The 17,356-nt window shown below is 57.4% G+C and overlaps 1 protein-coding gene across 2 annotated transcripts; it reads left to right on the forward strand.

The window, feature by feature from the left end:
- Positions 1-3,714: 3,714 nt before the first annotated feature.
- Positions 3,715-16,716, forward strand: TIE1 (tyrosine kinase with immunoglobulin like and EGF like domains 1). Of its 2 annotated transcripts, XM_086461939.1 has the most exons (24): positions 3,715-3,760; positions 4,251-4,538; positions 8,719-8,829; positions 8,938-9,093; positions 9,180-9,311; positions 9,613-9,753; positions 9,975-10,103; positions 10,469-10,614; positions 10,769-10,913; positions 11,177-11,335; positions 11,500-11,637; positions 11,767-12,057; positions 13,079-13,369; positions 13,651-13,653; positions 13,883-14,196; positions 14,298-14,508; positions 14,662-14,772; positions 14,880-15,070; positions 15,198-15,311; positions 15,488-15,558; positions 15,784-15,824; positions 15,947-16,043; positions 16,275-16,374; positions 16,643-16,716. In XM_086461939.1, the coding sequence occupies exons 1-24, from the start codon at positions 3,715-3,717 to the stop codon at positions 16,712-16,714; spliced, it is 3,498 nt and encodes a 1,165-aa protein (XP_086318065.1). In that variant the 3' UTR covers positions 16,715-16,716. The 2 variants fall into 2 exon arrangements, with proteins under 2 accessions (XP_086318065.1, XP_086318063.1); XM_086461937.1 differs by lacking the exon at positions 13,651-13,653.
- The last annotated feature ends 640 nt before the right edge of the window (positions 16,717-17,356 follow it).

The following is a 17,356-nucleotide window of genomic DNA, read 5'->3' on the forward strand; positions in this document are numbered from 1 at the left end:
AGAGCAGCATGAGCCTGGCCCGAGTCCTGTGCCCGCTGCTATGCCCTGGCTCCACACATCCAGGGCAGCAAGCACGCATCAAGCTTCAGCCAGATAAGCTGGGGCTGAGACAGCAGGAAGGTGTCCTACAGGAAAAGAAAATTCTTACTGGGATTCAGGCAGAAAGGTGTTTAAAACGTGCAGCAAATGGGCAGGTCCCTGGGCCCAGCAGTGGCTCAGCAGTGTTTGCCTTTCAGCATCAGAGAGTCGCTAATAAAAATGTGACTTCCCTGAGCAGCACCCAGGGCTCCTGTGAAGGTCCCAAAGAGTGGGGGTGCCCACCACCTCCAGCACTCCCCACGTAGACCCACTGCTCACCAGTAGTGCTCCATGCCAGTCCTGCTATGGAGTCAGTGAAAATCTGGGAAATAATATACAAACAGCATCTTGTGGGTGTTTGCTGGCACACGGTGGGTGGGACAAGCCCCCATACCCACAGGTGCTGGGGCAGGTGAGTGGGCAAGGGCTGGCAGAGCCACAGCCCAGGACAGCTTTACCTCTGCAGCATGAGGGAGGGCCAAGATCTCTTCCCTGTTCCCTGCTCCTTGCTCTTCTTTCTCCATGCCTGCTCCTTGCTCCTCTTTCTCTTTTCCCACTCCTGCTGAGTGGCAGGAAGCCACCTGCCAACAAGAGTGCTGCAGATCTGCAGTTTCCACTCCAGTGGCAGCCGGGACAGAGTGGCCCCACTTCCTGCAACTGCAGAGGAGCACTTCCACAGCTATGCGTCCCACCCTTACCCTAAGGTAAGGGCTTCCCAGCAGCCTGTCCTTCAACCTTCGAGCACGTAGTGGATGCCAATGCAGCCAGGCAGCTGCCTGCTGCTCCTCAGCTACCCTGCCAATGTCATGGCCACCCTGCTCCCAGGCTGCTCTTATGCCTGGCAGCAGCAGCCCTTAAGCCAGCCTTGCAGGGCCTCAATGGGACTTGCTGTGCATGTAAAACAAAACAGACAGCCAGAGAAGCAGAGCTAGAAAATGTTGCTGAGGCAACCAGGCCATCAGTGGATTTGCAGGGCGTTTTCATTTCCTATCAGGAAACATATTGGTGCATTATGGTTTCTGGCATGTAGTGCCTTGCATTAGAATGTGCAAATGATAACAAAAAACGGTATTTTTGTCACTTTTTTTTTTTTCAGTCCATCGTGATTCAGCAAAAAAAGTTGAGGTCTGTGAATTCAGCAGAAATTCAGGTGCTTTCAGTGTTCTGTGGTTTGGGCAGCTGGAGCTTTCGATATTACAGGAGAGCAAGTGTGGCAAGCTACTTTGGCTGGGCTCGGCTGCACTCAGCTCTCTGGTTCTGCCCCTAGCGATACGTAAGGTTAAACTGGAGCTGTACGGTCCTGGTTGGGTCTCCCCACAAAACCTCCCAGAAAGGTCTCCTACCCCACTTCCAACCCGAGGGATCTGTACAGATAGATACCTCTTATCCAGGTGTTACTAGAAAAAATGCAAGGGGACAAATCAGCTGGGGTCAGATACCTCAGTGGATCCCTGAGATCTCCTGGGCATCACCTTGTGTGGAGAGCTGACCCCAAATGGCCCCCATTCCCTGAAAGAGCAAAGCAATATGCTGGTTCCCCTTGGGCAGTAAAAGGAGCCATGCTGTGCTCCTTGGAAAAGCACACTGCAGGGCCCACGGTTGCAAAGCTTTCCCAAAAAGGGTGTTTGTTCTGTGTAAACAATCATGTCCTCAAACAGATCCATGTGTCGGAGGACATTTCACAGAGTGCATCATAACTCACAGTTCCATGTGCTGCCAGGGGAGTACAGAACAAGTTGCTTCCCCAGGCACAGCACATGTAAACACATGGTGACACGACTGCAGTTATGGTTCTGAGTGTGACTGGCCTCTACAAACAGTGAACTAGGGGAAGAAGCCATTTATTTATCTATTTGTGTATCTCTCCACTTCCTGCAGCTGTACTGTGCGGATGAGTCCCTCACCCAACGTGCTTGCAAATGAGCTTGGGGCTGACCAGGCAAACGGGCATGTGGGGTTCCCCAGGAGAGAACCAACGGCAGGAGGGACCAGCCTTGGCTGCCCAGCCCCCGTGCGTCCTGCTGCAGGATGGCCTCACGCTCTGCATTTACACTATGGTTGTGCCTCGAGTGCCCTGGGGGTCTCCCAAAAAAAGAGCCCCTCACCTATGCACAGCCCACAGCAAAGCACTGTGCTTAGTTTTCCAGGCAAATGGGGGCAGCTGGAACTAGTGTCCACCTTTTTTGGATCCTCTCCATCCCTCCTGTTGCGGGGTGGCCAGGTGGCCACCCTGGGGAAGCCGCTGCCTGCTGCCATCCCTCCCTTGGCACACCATGGGCACCGCACAGCCCCAGAGCATGCTGTAAATAGTCGGAAGTGATGAATGGCTTTCCCCTTCCTCTCCATGTGTGCTTTAGATTTTTGGCCGGATACGGCATGGGCTCAGGACACACCAAAACATGAGGCTCATTCCCCGGCAGCCCTGGCTTTCACAAGGGAAAAAATTGATTTGTGAAGCAGCATGAGGTTTGGCTGGTGAATCTTACAGTGATTTCCTGGGGAATGGCTTTTGTTTGTCAGGCAAAGAACCCAGAGCCCACTGGAGTCCAGGGCAGCCTCACAGAAGGGCTATGTGTGGAACCGCCTGAGGCTGGGGACACAGCAGGGCCATGCCGTGCTGTGACCATGCCAGTGCTTGTGCCTCTGCTGACACCGTGCATGGGAATGTGGTCAGGAGGAGCCAGGCTTTCTGCTGCTTTCCACTTCCTCCCAGACATGTTTACTGCAACATGGAGAGTTTTCTCCCACAGCAGTGGCCATCCTCCCGTGCGGGCTGGTCAGCTTTTTGTTGGCCCCTTTCAACCTGGACAGTGGCCCTGCAACAGGCTGCTGCAGGCATGAGTGAGGCCTCAGCACAACATGGAGCCCAGGTGGGGCTGTGCCTCAGCACCCTGGCTTGGGGCAGCGAGAGGCCCAAGTGTCACAAGGTGTATACAGCCTCAGCATCACCACACACTGCTTGCTGAGGGAAAGCCTACGCAGGGCAGCTCCCGCTGGCTCCTGGAGACAGGGCTGTCTCCAAACAATGGGTGGAGAGCAGGAAACGGCGCATGGGAAACAGGATTTGGCTCTGCCGCTGCCACCACCCACAGCCCCTTGGCCCCTTTCCTTTCCCTGCTCCAGAGAGCCCTTCCCACAGCCGTCGGCCACGGGGCTGCACTGAGGGGACAGGGATGCTGCCACCCAGGTGGGCTGGGGCATGAGACCCTCTGCATGGCAGGCAAGGAGGGGGGTTGGGACACCTCCTGGCTGGGCTAGGGGCTCAGCATGGCTCAGGGAGCCCTGAGCATGCAGTCCTAGCCCTGGAGGGGTGGGTGCCTGCTTCCCGGGAGAGCTGCCACCTGGCAGGGGACCTCAGTGACCTCTTCGCCACCAAGCAAGTGGGTGGCCACCAAGCAAGCAGGAATGGGGGCGTCTTCCTCACCATGCCAAGGCTATGCACCAGAGGAGGCAGTCCCGGCTGCCCCTGACACTGGGCAGCAGGGTGGAAGCAAGATGGGGGGCATGGGCAGGGACCAGGGGTCCTGAGCTGTCACTCTCGTGAAGCTCAGAGGCAGCTGTGGCCTCCGGCTCTGACCCCTGCAGCTGGGACATGATTTTCTGACCTCTGCCAGATTCGGGAGACGCTCCAAGGACATGGGACTCCAACCTTATCTTCTGCTTCTTCTTCCACAGCTTGCAGGTAAATCACAACTTTCCCTTTGCCCCAGGGAGCAACCCCTGCCCCAGGGAGGCTTGGTGGGACAAGGCAGCTGTGGGAGCTCAGTGGCACCATCAGAGCAGGGTTTTGGGGAGGAGGAAACATCCCTTTGTGGTCCGCCATTTGGAGACCTCAGAGGCTGACAGTACCGTCCCCTCCCTGCCTCTCCTCAGCACAGGACTGGGGCAGGGGCAGCTTGCAGGAGGAGAGTGGCCCTGAAGCCCTCATCTTGAGGCACGCTTGGCTCATGGCGAGGGGCTGAGCCTGTGGGGATCTCCAAAAAGGAGAGTGGAAATGCATACCATGCTTTTCCTGACCTGGCTGTGCCCTGGATGTGCCTTCTGGGCTAGGGGTGGCAAAAATGTCCTGGAAAGAGGGCAACATCTGGGTGACAGGGTCTGGCCCTGAAGCAGGGCTGGGATGGCCATGCCCTTGTCCAGCCATGATGTGCCCTTGTGCTCCCCCACCCCAGGGGCTATCCTGGACATCACCCTGATTGCCAACGTGCAGAGCCTGTCCCACTCCGACTTCTTCCTCTCCTGTGTCATGGGGGAGCGCGACGTGAGCTACCTGCAGATTGAGCGGGAGAACAAGATCGTGATGACACACCCCAAGACAGGCTTCCAAAACTACCGCAACCACAGCAACCGTGTCCAGGCCAGGGGCTTCTCCATGGCTGACCTGGTGGGGATCCTCTACTGCCTGGGGCGCACCCCAACTGAGCAGGCCCAGGTGGTTTATGTGCACAACAGCCACAACGGTGAGTATCTGGGGGGCCAGCAGGCAGGCCATCACCTGCCAGCTGAGTCCACATGGGACCTACCTGTCCCATGCTTCACAATTCTGGAGCCAGCCATTATGGTGGGGGGCGGCAGTGACCCATGGGCTAGATTTGGGATTTGCCAGCACCGGTGGGGTGGAGAGAGGAGGGATGTTCAGCTGGAGGAGCACAGCCAAGCCCTGTGGATGCGCGATGGGACAGGCAGCAGCATTGGCAGCCAGCTGGGCTGGGAACTGTGCCTGGGGGCAGGTCAAGGTCCAAGAGGAAGTCAGGCGCCCTTGGAGGAGGCGGTGGGGTCTGGAAATCATTAACCAGGGTGGGGGACAGCCCATCAGAGCTGTGCCAGGCTTGTGCCCCCACCACAGACTCCCAGGGAGAAGGCAGTGCCAGGGTGCATCTCTGGCAGCCTCTCCAGGCACTTGGTGAGCACCATGTCGCAGCAACACATTGCCACTCCAGCGGTGGGGTCTTGCCAAGAGGCACTGCCAGGGCATACCACAGCCAAGGGCAGCACTGGGCTCTTGTCTCTCACTCCCATTTTGGGTCATAAAAGCTGAAAGGATCTCCCCAGGCTGGCCCAGCAGCAGGGATACTACCCAGGGCAGCACTTTCCCACACTGCCCCACAACATCCGCTCCCTCCATGCTTGAGACTTTGCAAAACTATTAGGACTGAAATTTTATGTGATAGGTGTTTGCCTCAGGACACTTTCTAGCTCTTTTTTAGAAAGTTTTGGCTAAAACAGTTGACCTTTTGCTGAGAATGAGGTGTGGGGGGGAATACAAGTTTCCCTGTCTGTGTTAAACCTCAGGTTTAGCATCTTCAAGCTGGGGAACAGCAGTTGCCAGTGCGGTCCAAGCATCCCCCAGAGAGTAGGGACCAGGGACCAGCCTGTGTCCTCGACCAGAGGCTCAACTCAAATATGGCAGTGGTCCTATCAGAAGTGGAGCCGGCTGGTCCGGGCAAGCAGAGTGGCACAGAGGCACCAAGGGAGGGAGGCAGAGGCACTGGGAGAAAGCGTAGGGGGCATGGCTGGTAGTGGGGGCCAAGGACTGCAGAGAGGGCTCTGCACCCCCAGATGTCGCCATATATAAGTCACGGAGAAAGGTGACGGCTCTGGAGCTCCATTGGCATGACAGGGTGTCCCCATGGCGGGGGGGGCACCCAGCCAGCCCCCTGCTTCTGGGTCAACATAGCCAGGCCAAAATAGCGCTGGCCAGTGTCTGGGTCCAAGCCTCTGTGGGAATTACAAGTGCCAAAAAAGTGGCTTTTTTCCAAGTGCCAAACAAGCTGCTGTTGCTTTGTTTAATTTAGAGAAGAAGTTTAAAAATGGAGGAAAAAGTAAGGAAAAAAAAAATTACATCTTTGCAAGGAGAGGGAGGGCTGTGTACAGAACCCACCATGTAGGCTTGGCGCGTATCATCTGTCCTGTTAACAGAATCATAGAATCATAGAATAGTTTGGATTGGAAGGGACCTTAAAGATCATCTGGTTCCAACCCCCCTGCCATGGCAAGGACACTTCCCACTAGATCAGGTTGCTCAAGGCTCTGTCCAACCTGGTCTTGAACGCTTCTGGGGATGGAGCATTCTCATCTTCCTTAGGCAACCTGTTGCGGTCTCTCACCACCCTCAGGGTGAAGAACTTCTTCCATGTATCTAGTCTAAACCTGCCCTCTCCCAGCTTCCAACCATTACCCCTCATCCTATCACTGCAAGCCCTTGTAAAAAGTCCCTCCCCAGCCTTCTTGTAGGCCCCCTTCAGGTACTGGAAGGCCGCTATGAGGTCTCCCCAGAGCCTTCTCTTTTCCAGGCCCAAGTCTCTCAGCCTGTCCTCATAGGAAAGGTGTCCCAACCCTCTGACCATCTTTGTGGCCCTCCTCTGGACTCGCTCCAACAGCTCCACGTCTTTTTTGTGTTGGGGGCTCCAGAGCTGGATGCAGTATTCCAGGTGGGGTCTCACGAGGGCAGAGTAGAGGGACAGAATCACCTCCCTCAACCTGCTGGCCACAAGTCTCTTAATGCAGCCCAGGATGCAATTTGCTTTCTGGGCTGCGAGTGCACATTGCTGACTCATGTCCAGCTTTTCATCCACCAAGCCCAAGAGTGCACCAAAGCAGGCCAGGGTGATGAAGCAGTGGGTGAGAAAGACTGTTTGAGGAAAGCTTGCATCTCCCAAAAGGTCATGCATGAAGAAGAACATAGGAGGATGATAAACTGGAACTTTCATGGAAAAACAAAGTAAAGCAGACCAAAGAGATCCTGAGGAGCAATTTCAGAATGTTTTGAATCTGGCAATAAACTATGTTTTACAACACCCTGAGCAGAAAGACACACAGAAAAACAATTGCAGAAATCCAAAATTCTTTTATTTTTGCATCCATAGAGAAGTTGAGGAAGCTTGCTGGGGAATCTGTCTAAAATGCCAGCACTGATAGCAGCAGACAGGTGGTAAATAGCCAAATGGAGCAGCGTGGCATTGCCAGGCCGAGCTTGCTGTAAGCAGGGCTGTGCCACTGCCTGTGGGGCGTTAACAGAGGATGGGCAGCATGGCTGATCATGAGATGCCAGGCTTTCATAGCTTTCTGGGTAGGGGTTTACAGGCCTCTAAACCCAAATTGGAACCAGGCAAATTAGTAGAAATAGTAATAAAGTGCATAATTTGTGGTTATGTGGTCCCTGAGTAAGAGGCAGTGTGAGTTTGCAGTGCAATGGTCTCTGGGGCACCAGCGGTGACGGTGCTGTGGATGGTCCAGTTGACACCGTCTGCTCAGGTTCCTGGAGAAAATTGGGAAAATTCCCTTTCAAAGGCTCTTTGGGAGCAACTTTGCACCCAAGGGGCGGTGGAGGAGGTCTTTGCATGGGTAAGTAACTAGCTAAAAGAAAGGGAGCAAGAATAGGAGTTAATTTGCCATTAATTGCCCTTGTCATGCGGGGAAGTCCCCACCAGCATGGGGTCTCTGCAGGGACTTGTGCCACTGGTTGTGGTTACAAACAGCTGAACAAGCAGCCATGCTGACTGCTGTCCCTGAGCTGCCCAGAGAGACTGGGGGATGGATGAGCTCTGTGGAGGGCTGCAGACACTGCTGAGTGGTGATGGAATGACAGATAAAATTAGTGTAAGTGAACACAAAGTGCTGTGTTTGAGGATCCCCAGGGCTCTCACTGTGTCAAGCTCTCACTCCAGTGAGTGAGACAGAGTGAGACAGGACAGGGGACACATCTGTGTGCCCTTTACAAGGTACTGCAAAGTCTATGGTAGAAAGATCCCAACTAGAGGGATGGGTGGGGAGGCGATACTGGGGAATTAGCAGGACACATGACTTGTGGTGCCCTTCCCCTGGTGTCTGAAGCATGTGCTGCTTCCTCCAGGCCCCCGGCCTTGCCGGGGCAGGACGCAGGTCTGGATGTGCCTTAGCTCCAATCCAGAGTGACAGCTTGTAGTGTGTGCAAGTTGGCATGTCAGCAGGCCCCAAGAGCCAGTGCCCACTTGTGCCCTCTTTTGTGGCTGTCCTGGCACACCCAGGGCTTGTTTTCCCAGGCCTTAAGGTATTTATAGACCCACTTGCGCTCAAAGCTGGGCTCTGGCTGACTCACATTGATACGGGTTAGTTCATCGCTGCTGCACGCCCCAACACCTGGGAAATCAGGAAAACAGCCATGACAGTTCCACTGGTCCTGTGGGCAGGCACGCAGCCCTCCGCGTGCCTGCTTCCCCTCACCACCCCTCGCGTGCCCATGCTGTCACTGCCTGCAGCCTCTCTGCACCTTACGAGCCAGCAGCAAGCAAGGTGCACTGTGCACATTTGTCCCAGCTATCACCTCCCCAGGCTGCTGCCATTGGCATCCTGGGCCAGGCTGGGTCTGGTGGGCTGGCCAGAGGGCAGCGTGGCCCATCCCACTCTTTGATGTCTGCCTGCGGGGGCTGGAGGGGCCAGGAAGGGAGCACCTGTCCCTGCAGAGGTTCACGGGGGTCCCAGCTCCCACACAGGAGCGAATGGGGAGGCATATCATGACATTCCAGCAGAAATGCATGCTGGGTGCTGGGCTGTGCCAGGGCTGTGTTTTGGGGTGGCTGGTCTGGGGGTGCCAGCACTGCCCTTGGGTATGAGTGCCCTGTGGGTGCAACCACTGCTCAGCTTGCTCCTCCTCCTCCACAGCCCACCTCTTCCCAGTGAAGGCCACGCAGTCTGTGAACGCTGCTGAGCTGGCCACCTTCTCTGCCAAGGTTCTCAAGAGGAAGGAGACAGACGTTATGTGGAAAAGAAATGGCAAGTGGCCCCGAGAGCAGGCATGGGGCTGGGGCTACCCCCAGTCAGTGCCTGCTGCCGGCCCTGGGGACATGGGGGGGCCCTGGGTCACCCTCTGCTCCCTTGCAGGCACCTACTACCAGACCACGGACCGGGGTGAGGTGCAGGGCAATCTCGTCACCCTGACGCTCCCCAACGTCAGCATGAGTGAAAATGGCATCTACAGCGCCACGTTCATGGGGGACAGCCCCCTGTGGAGCGCCTTCTACCGCCTGATCGTGAGAGGTGAGCGGGACCCTGGCTCTCTGGGACATGGGGACAGGCAGCCATACCCTACCCTCTGGCCTGGTGCCACCCTGCTCTCTCTGCAGCCTGCCCTGCGAAGAAATGGGGACCATCCTGTGAGAAGGACTGTCCCAGCTGTCTGAACGGTGGCGTCTGCCATGACCATGTTGGTGAATGCATCTGCCCTCCTGGGTTCATGGGCACCCGTTGCGAGCGAGGTAGGTGCTGGGCCACACAGTAGTGGGAGCTGTGCCCCAGGCATGCATGAGGGCCCCACTGCACTCCCAGGGCTGGGCACCATGGCCAGAAACTCCGTGTGCACCCCCAGTGCCTCTCTGCATGCAGTGCCCCCCCTCTTTCTGGAGCAGGGCTGGACCAGTCACCTTCTCAGCAGGACATGGCTCCCATGCCTGCTTGGCATGGTGATACAGGGCTCAGGGCACACAAGCCGGTGCCATGCCATGCACAAGCATTGCATGGGTGAACAGTGGGTGAGAGCAGACCATGCTTGTTTTCCAGCCTGCCAGGAAGGCCAGTTTGGCCGCAACTGCCAGGAGACTTGCCAGACAGCCCAGGGCTGCAAAGGGCTGAGCTTCTGCCTTCCGGACCCCTACGGCTGCTCCTGTGCCTCAGGCTGGAGTGGCTCCCGCTGCAGCCAAGGTACAGGGATGTGGGTGTCCATCAGCTCACACATCCAGCCTGGGCTTTCTCCAGGGCCCAGCTCTGCTCTCCAGCAGCAGCAGCACCCATGTAAACCTCTCACAGCCTGAGAGTCAGCAGGGACTGAGCAGTGCTGCTGCCTGCACTAGCTGCCCATGGTCTCTGCCTCCATGGTCCTGCACCACAGCCAGGGTTATTAGCATGCTCTCCTCTTCCTACAGCCTGTCCCCCAGGATACTACGGCCCTGACTGCGCCCTGGGGTGTGCCTGCCAAAATGGAGGCAGCTGTAACCGCTTCAGTGGCTGTGTCTGCCTGGTCGGCTGGCATGGGCAGCACTGTGAGAAGTCAGGTGAGAATGGCACGGAGCTGCAGCAGGTTTCTGTCCCCCACCCTTGGGTGGGCTCCAGCTCCTTCCTCACCGGTGACTAGGGGGCTATTGGCTACTGGCCTCACTAGCTGGCTCAGCAGTCCCCTTAATCCTATGGAAACCAGAGCGCTGCAAGAGGACCATCTGGTCTGGCCCTCTAGGTTTAGCCATGCTGAGAGCATTGCTGAGCCTGGTGCATGGGGTGGGGATCAGGGCTGGACTGCAGCATCTGGCACTGGTCCCCTGGCACCAGGGTCTGGCTGTGGCTGGAACCGGGGAAAGGTGCCACCCTCTCTTGTGCCTGAGGAGGAGCGGGGCCAGTGCTAATGCCTATTTCTGTGTGCCAGACCGGTTCCCCCAGATCATCCAACTGGCCTCAGAGCTGGAATTCAACCTGGGCTCAGAGCCCATTGTCAGCTGCGTGGCCACCGGCAACCCACTGCCCACCAGTGACAGTGTGGAGCTGCGGAAGGCTGATGGTACCATGCTCAAGGTACTGCCCCATGCCCTTGCCCCGCCACCATCCCTGTGTTGCCAGTTCCCTCAAAAGCACCCATCTTCCCACTGGGCTGCTGGGCAGCTTCAGGCCAGCACAGGGAGCTGGGGGGGCTGAGCTGGGGGGCTGATGGCTCTCTCTGTGCCCACAGCTCATTAAAGCCATCATCGAGCTGGGGCAGATCACCTGTGAGTTTCAGGTGCGGCACCTGACCAAGGCAGACGCGGGGCTCTGGGAGTGCCGGGTCTCCACAACCGGGGGCCAGGACAGTCGGAAAGTCAAGGTCAACATCCGAGGTGAGGAAAGGGTAGTGGCACAAGCAGGATAAGCCAGGGTCGCTGGGGGAGGCTGCCGGCATGATGTGGCAATGCCAACACCCCCCCCCCTCACTGGACTGGGTGCCACCCATTGTGTGCTGCAGTGCTAGCAGACAGGTTTAGATGGCGATAAAAGACTTCCCTGACAAAGACAGAAGGAGCCAAGAGGTGGGTGACATACTTACTCTCTGCTCCTCATTGCTCCCAGTCCCACTGGTGTCATTCCCTTCTTCCCCTGCAAGTGCCGCCAGCACCTCTAAGCCCCCCCCGACTGCTGGCCAAACAGAGCCGCCAGCTTGTGGTATCACCTGTGGACTGCTTCTCTGGCGACGGACCCATCATCTCCATCAAGCTGCTCTACAAGCCCAAGGATGACACCTCAGCATGGTCATCCATTGTGGGTATGTGTCTGTTGGCGGGGGGGAGCACAGGTAGGACCTGGGTGGGAGGGGTGTGGGCAGAGGTCTCCATCCTGGGACCCCCATGGTGAAGCTGAGGAGGATGCCAGTGGCAGGGCAGACTGTGTGTCATGGGCATGGCTGTGACATGTCTTCTTGGCCAACAGTTGACAACAGCGAGAACATCACCCTCATGAACCTCCGCCCAGTAACTGCCTACATCATCAAGGTGCAGCTGAGCCGGCCGGGGGATGGTGGGGAGGGCAGCAAGGGACCCGAGGCCATCATGGTGACTGAGTGCCTTGGTAAGCCTCCATCTCCCTGACCCTGACCCAGACCCTAATGCTGACCCTACCCCTAATACTTCACAGCGCAGGGTCTGCAAAGCCCTGGGGCTGATGCACTGTGAGTTTTTCCTGCCTTTTTGTTCACAGAACCCACAGTCAAGCCTGTGATTGAAGGCTGGTCCATAGAAGAGAAAAACACTCTTCACGTCAACTGGAAATTGCCAAGTAACCATGAGCCAGCACACGGATTCATTGTCCACCTCTTTGACTCTGCAAGGCGGCTGGTCTGCGAGAAAAACATCACATCTGTCTCTGTGCTCTCTGCCCGCATTGGAAACCTGGAGTTCAACAAGGAGTATGGGCTGGAGGTGCTGGTGTACCACTGCACCAGCCTGGGGCCCCCTTCTGACCTCTACAAGGTCATGATCAACAGTAAAGGTGGGTCCAGCAGAACACAGGGAATTATTACAGGGAATTACAATAACTCAGTGACCATCCCCAGGTCTGGCTGCCCCTGTATCCCATCTCTGATAAAGCATGAACAGCTGCTTGGGGGAAAACTGGTCCTCCTTTCCCTGCTAGAGCCCACAGCCTCCACCACCAAGCAGCTGAGAAACATCGTAAGCTGAACATGACATTCAGGCCATCATGAGTGATGCTCACAAACAGATCTGTCCTCCACACCCTTGCCCAAGCCCTCATGGACCTGTCTATACTTGCAGCCTTTACAACACCCAGTAGCAACAAGTTCTTTGATATAATTATAATTTGTGCAAAAAAATTATTTCCCTTTGGGTCGCTTTAACCACCCTGCCTGTTAATTTTGCTGGATGGTCACTAGGGCTTCAGGAGACCTATGGTCCCTCTTGTGGGCACACGCACACATGCACACAGCCCCCCACGTGGGTGGGAAACCATGGGAAAGTGGAGCATCAACCTGAACAAGCTTTCTGGCAGCCAAGGGGGAAGGAGTGCACAAGGCCCTTTGTGAGGCTCGGTGCCAGCTGGTACATGTCAGGAGGGCTGGTGGGCTTGGAGGATGTGAGGTATTCTCCACTCAATGCTTGTAAGAGCTTTCTGGGATTTGGGGATTTGGGGTTAGGGATGTGCACAGGCTGGAGAAGGCTCAGAGGAGGTGGTGGGAACACTGTGTGTGAGAGAGGGTTGAAGAAAGAAAATATTCCAAAGGCTAGCCAATATACAGACATCTAGCTTGATGGTCCCTGAGGCTGGGAGAGTTTGGGGGTACAGTCCTGCCCCACTATTCTACCTGGAGAGCAGCTCCACCTCCTTCTGTACTTCCCCCAAGCAGGGTTGAGGGGTCCCCGGAGGTCCCTCAAACCTGGCACAGCTTTGGTTACCATTGCCATCCACAGGGCCCAGTCCTCACAGGAGCGTTCAGCCCTTGCAGTGCCAGAAGCCCAGCCCTGGCACTGACGTTCTCCTCTCCTTGTCCCAGGGCCCTCCTCCCCACGGTTGCTCTCAGCAGAGTCTGTGTCTGACAGTGGCGTGAGGCTCTCCTGGCAGGTCCCTGAGTACCCCAACGGGGGCATCACCAAGTACATTGTGGAGCTGCAGCAGGTGGGGGGCACCAGTGAGCCCCAGTGGATCGACACTGACAGCGGCACTGAGACCACCAAGATCATTGGGGGCCTCAATGCCAGCACCAGCTACCAGTTTCGTGTCCGTGCCAACTCCCATGTTCCAGGGGAATGGAGCCAGCCCGTGAAAGCCAAGACCCTGGGGGACGGTAAGAGGGATGTTCCAGCAGGCTCTGCTGGAGCTTGCCTCAACATCTGAGTCAGCAAAAGTGACCAGGGTGCTCGTGGTAGCCTCAGAAAGTGACACTGAGGCAGCAGCCCAAGCCCAAAACACTTGTGGGTGTCTTCAGAAATCCTGCTCCTTCTAGTCCTGATGGGGCAGGGTTGGCATGGTGACAGCATGGCACCCACAGAGTGCCTCTGCCTTGGCCAGAGGGTAACATGATGTGCAAGGGGCTAGAGGAGCAGGGCTGAACTGGCACGGGAGGAGCTGGTGGCTGGACCCAGAGCTGGTTGGAGGTCCAGTGGGTTCAGTGGCAGGGCCTGGGCAGTGACACCCTCACCCTTGTGCCACCATGGCACCAGGAGCTCAGGATGTTACTGTCATGTCTTTGTGGTGTCCCAGGATGCTGGGAGAGAACTGCTGTCTTGGTACTTGACCACCCATGCACCCAGGCAGGGCTCGGCCACGGACCACAACCTTCCATCCCCCCTTTCGGCAGGAGCGCTGAGCGTGTCACCCAGCCTGGGCAGCCAGAGCACCAAGCAGGCAGGAATAGACCAGCAGCTGCTCTTGGCCATTGTTGGCTCCGTGTCCGTCACCTGCCTCACCATCCTTTTTGCCCTACTGGCACTTTTCCTCATCAAGAAGAATTTTTTCCACCGGCACCGCACCTTTACATACCAGTCTGGCTTGGTGAGTGCTGCCTGCCCCACCAGGACCGTGTCCCCAGCTCCCCACGTCCCAGCCCGATCCAGGTCACGCTCCATAGCCTCCAGTCCAGATGCAGCCAGACCTCACTTCCACATGGAGAGGGTGCGGAGCCCGCCCTTGCCCATGATGCCTGCCCTGCTGGGACTGCTGTATGGGCAGAGAAGTGCCCGATGCCTCTAACATCACCCACTCCCATCTGCCAGGGGGAAGAGACCATCCTGCAGTTCAACTCAGGAACCCTGACACTGACACGCCGGCCCAAGCCGCAGCCCGAGCCCCTCAGTTACCCCATCCTGGAGTGGGAAGACATCAAGTTTGAGGACATGATTGGAGAGGGCAACTTCGGGCAGGTCATCAGAGCCATGATCAAAAAGGATGGCCTGAAAATGAATGCAGCCATCAAGATGCTGAAAGGTGAGCATGGGGGAGGCAGGCAGGGTGGGCTGGTGGATACAGCTGCATCCTGGGCCATGCTCAGGACTGAGGAAGGGCAGGAGCCATCAGTGGAGGAGCAGACAAAGGGCCCCTGTTGTAGGACTGAAGTGTCCATCACTTCTTTTCTTCCAGAGTTTGCTTCAGAGAATGACCATCGGGATTTTGCCGGGGAGCTGGAGGTGCTGTGCAAACTGGGCCATCACCCCAACATCATCAACTTGCTGGGTGCCTGTGAGAACAAGGGTGAGGGCTGTCCCACTCTCCCCTCTCCCCAGCCCCATGGCCCCTGCCTGACTGTGTATTCCTCTTTGCTGGCGAGAGCCCCATGAGCCCAACCTCCTGCCCCTCAGGCTACCTATACATCGCCATTGAGTATGCTCCCTATGGAAACCTTCTCGACTTCCTCCGCAAAAGCCGAGTCTTGGAGACAGACCCGGCCTTTGCCAAGGAGCACGGCACTGCCTCCACCCTGACCTCACAGCAGCTCCTCCAGTTTGCTTCAGACGTGGCCAAGGGGATGCAGTACCTGAGCGAGAAACAGGTACATCCCCAGCAAGCCCCTCAGGGCATCCTTCCCCTGGGGTCTCAGGACTCCTCATCAAGATGTGAGATCCCTGGGGCCAGCAGGAGGGAGAATGTGGCTCCTGCTGACTGCTGGCCCCTTTCAGTTCATTCACAGGGACCTGGCAGCCAGGAATATCCTGGTGGGAGAAAACCTGGCCTCCAAGATTGCTGACTTTGGCCTCTCCAGAGGGGAGGAAGTCTATGTGAAGAAGACGATGGTGAGGCAGAAGCAAAGCATATCCATGGGGCCTGCACCGATGTGGTGGGCAGGACCCCCCGCCACTGTCCTGGGGGGGTGGGGAATGACCCACCATGCTGGGACCAGCTAGGTAATGGCTGCCCTCCATCCATGGGGCATCCCCCCTCCACTGACAGTTGGCCTGTGTTCCCCCAGGGCCGCTTGCCAGTTCGCTGGATGGCCATCGAGTCTCTGAACTACAGTGTGTACACCACAAAGAGTGATGTGTAAGTCCTGCAGGCAGAGGCACTGGGGCTGGGGCATGTCCATGGCCACCTCCATCCCTCTCCAGGGTGGTCAGTGTGGCAATGCTTTTGCTCTGGATGTTGCAAGGGCAGTAAGTGATGCTGATGCATCTCCCTGGCTGCCTGCTCCACCCTGGGCTTTGCCCTGTGCCCATCAGCAGGGCACGGCTGGGAGCTCCATCACAGCCTCGGCTCCTGCCCTTTCAGGTGGTCATTTGGCGTCCTGCTCTGGGAGATTGTCAGCTTGGGTAAGGCTCTTCTGTGTCCCCTACCTCCACTCGGGTCCCTGCAGGTCTGGTCCTTCTGCAGCCCCAGAGGGAACACCCTGGGGACTATCCCCGCCACAGCCAGCTAGTGTCTCTGGCCACAGGGGGGACGCCATATTGCGGGATGACGTGCGCCGAGCTCTACGAGAAGCTGCCCCAGGGCTACCGCATGGAGAAGCCACGCAACTGTGACGACGAAGTGTAAGTGGGCAGAGAGCCTCAGCTGATGGTGGCACCCATGTCCCCTGACCCCATTACCCCATGGGGCTTCCACCAACTGCACTGTGGCTGGGGGTGAGCTGGGGTCCCACACCCCAAACGCACTTCCTGGGCTTTAGTTTCCTGCCTGCTTCCCCTCATCTTCCACAAACAGCTTTTCTGCCCCCTCTCCCCCTGTGCACACCAAGCTGCCACCGTCCTTCTGCCCCCCAGGTATGAGCTGATGCGACAGTGCTGGCGCGACCGCCCCTACGAGCGCCCACCCTTTGCCCAGATCTCCATGCAGCTCATCCGCATGCTGGAGGCCAGGAAGGTGAGTGGCAGCAGCTCAGCAGGTGGGATGCCCGCCCTGCATGGGGCTTGTCCAAATGCTGCAGCATCCCTTGGGTTTGGGGTGGGGGCATCCAGCAGCAGAACCTGTGTGACCCCACCACACATGGGGGTAACCCAAGCATCACTTTTTGGGTGTGGGGAGCCCCATTGCCTCCCCCCAGGGCACAGTGAGCATGAGTATGCCAGCAGGGATGGGAGGTGGATGGCAACACTGTCACAACTGGCTCCTGACTGGGGTTCCTCCGCAGGCCTACGTGAACATGGCCCTGTTTGAGAACTTCACATATGCAGGCATCGATGCTACCGCCGAGGAGGCATGAGGCTGTGCTGGCACCACACAGAGGGGCAACACTGGCCTCAGCCTGCTGGGACAGTGCTGTGAGGACAAAGGACTGCCCATCCCCTGCTGGGACCAAGTAGCCAAATGCCAGTGCCCCTTCCTGAGAGTACCTTTCCTGTAGCAGGACTGTGCCATCCCCTCCCTGGCTGCCCACCCAGCATGTGCTGGCCATGCTGGCACACCGCTAGCCACCAACATGGCCCCAAACTGTTGTGGGACATGCTGGGACGGCCTCCAAGGACAAGCAGCAGCAGCAGGGCATTTGCAGCAGAGTGGGGAGGAGAGGGGCTTTCTCAGGAGCCAGGGTGCTGCCGCCTGGGCCCACGGACGCAAACGCCCAAGTTTTGGGGCAAGAGGGAAAGCAGCAACCTGGCAGCTGCTTGCCCTGCAGCTCTCAGCATGCAGTGCACTCGGCTTGAAGTCCTGCCAGCAGAGCTGTGAGCATCGCTGCCAGCATGGGACTGGGACATCCCAGCGGGTGCAAGGGGTCAAGGACAGTGTTGTCTGTGCATAGCCTCCAGCTCTGCAGTAACCCTTCAGAGGTGCCTACTCTGCCCTATGGACAATAAAGACAGTGCAACAGGTATCCAGGTCCACAGAAGGAGAAGTGGGGACCCAGCTC

Source organism: Leptosomus discolor, chromosome 3 (assembly GCF_034619465.1).
Source record: "Leptosomus discolor isolate bLepDis1 chromosome 3, bLepDis1.hap2, whole genome shotgun sequence".
NCBI classification, from domain to species: domain Eukaryota; kingdom Metazoa; phylum Chordata; class Aves; order Leptosomiformes; family Leptosomidae; genus Leptosomus; species Leptosomus discolor.

What these genes read in the sequence shown, in the direction of transcription:
- TIE1 (XM_086461939.1), top strand. Translation starts at nt 3,715, where the DNA reads ATGGGACTCCAACCTTATCTTCTGCTTCTTCTTCCACAGCTTGCAG. An exon ending in AGCATGGTCATCCATTGTGG is followed by an intron (nt 11,336 to 11,499) that starts GTATGTGTCTGT and finishes CTTGGCCAACAG; the next exon opens with TTGACAACAGCGAGAACATC. An exon ending in TCTATGTGAAGAAGACGATG is followed by an intron (nt 15,312 to 15,487) that starts GTGAGGCAGAAG and finishes GTGTTCCCCCAG; the next exon opens with GGCCGCTTGCCAGTTCGCTG.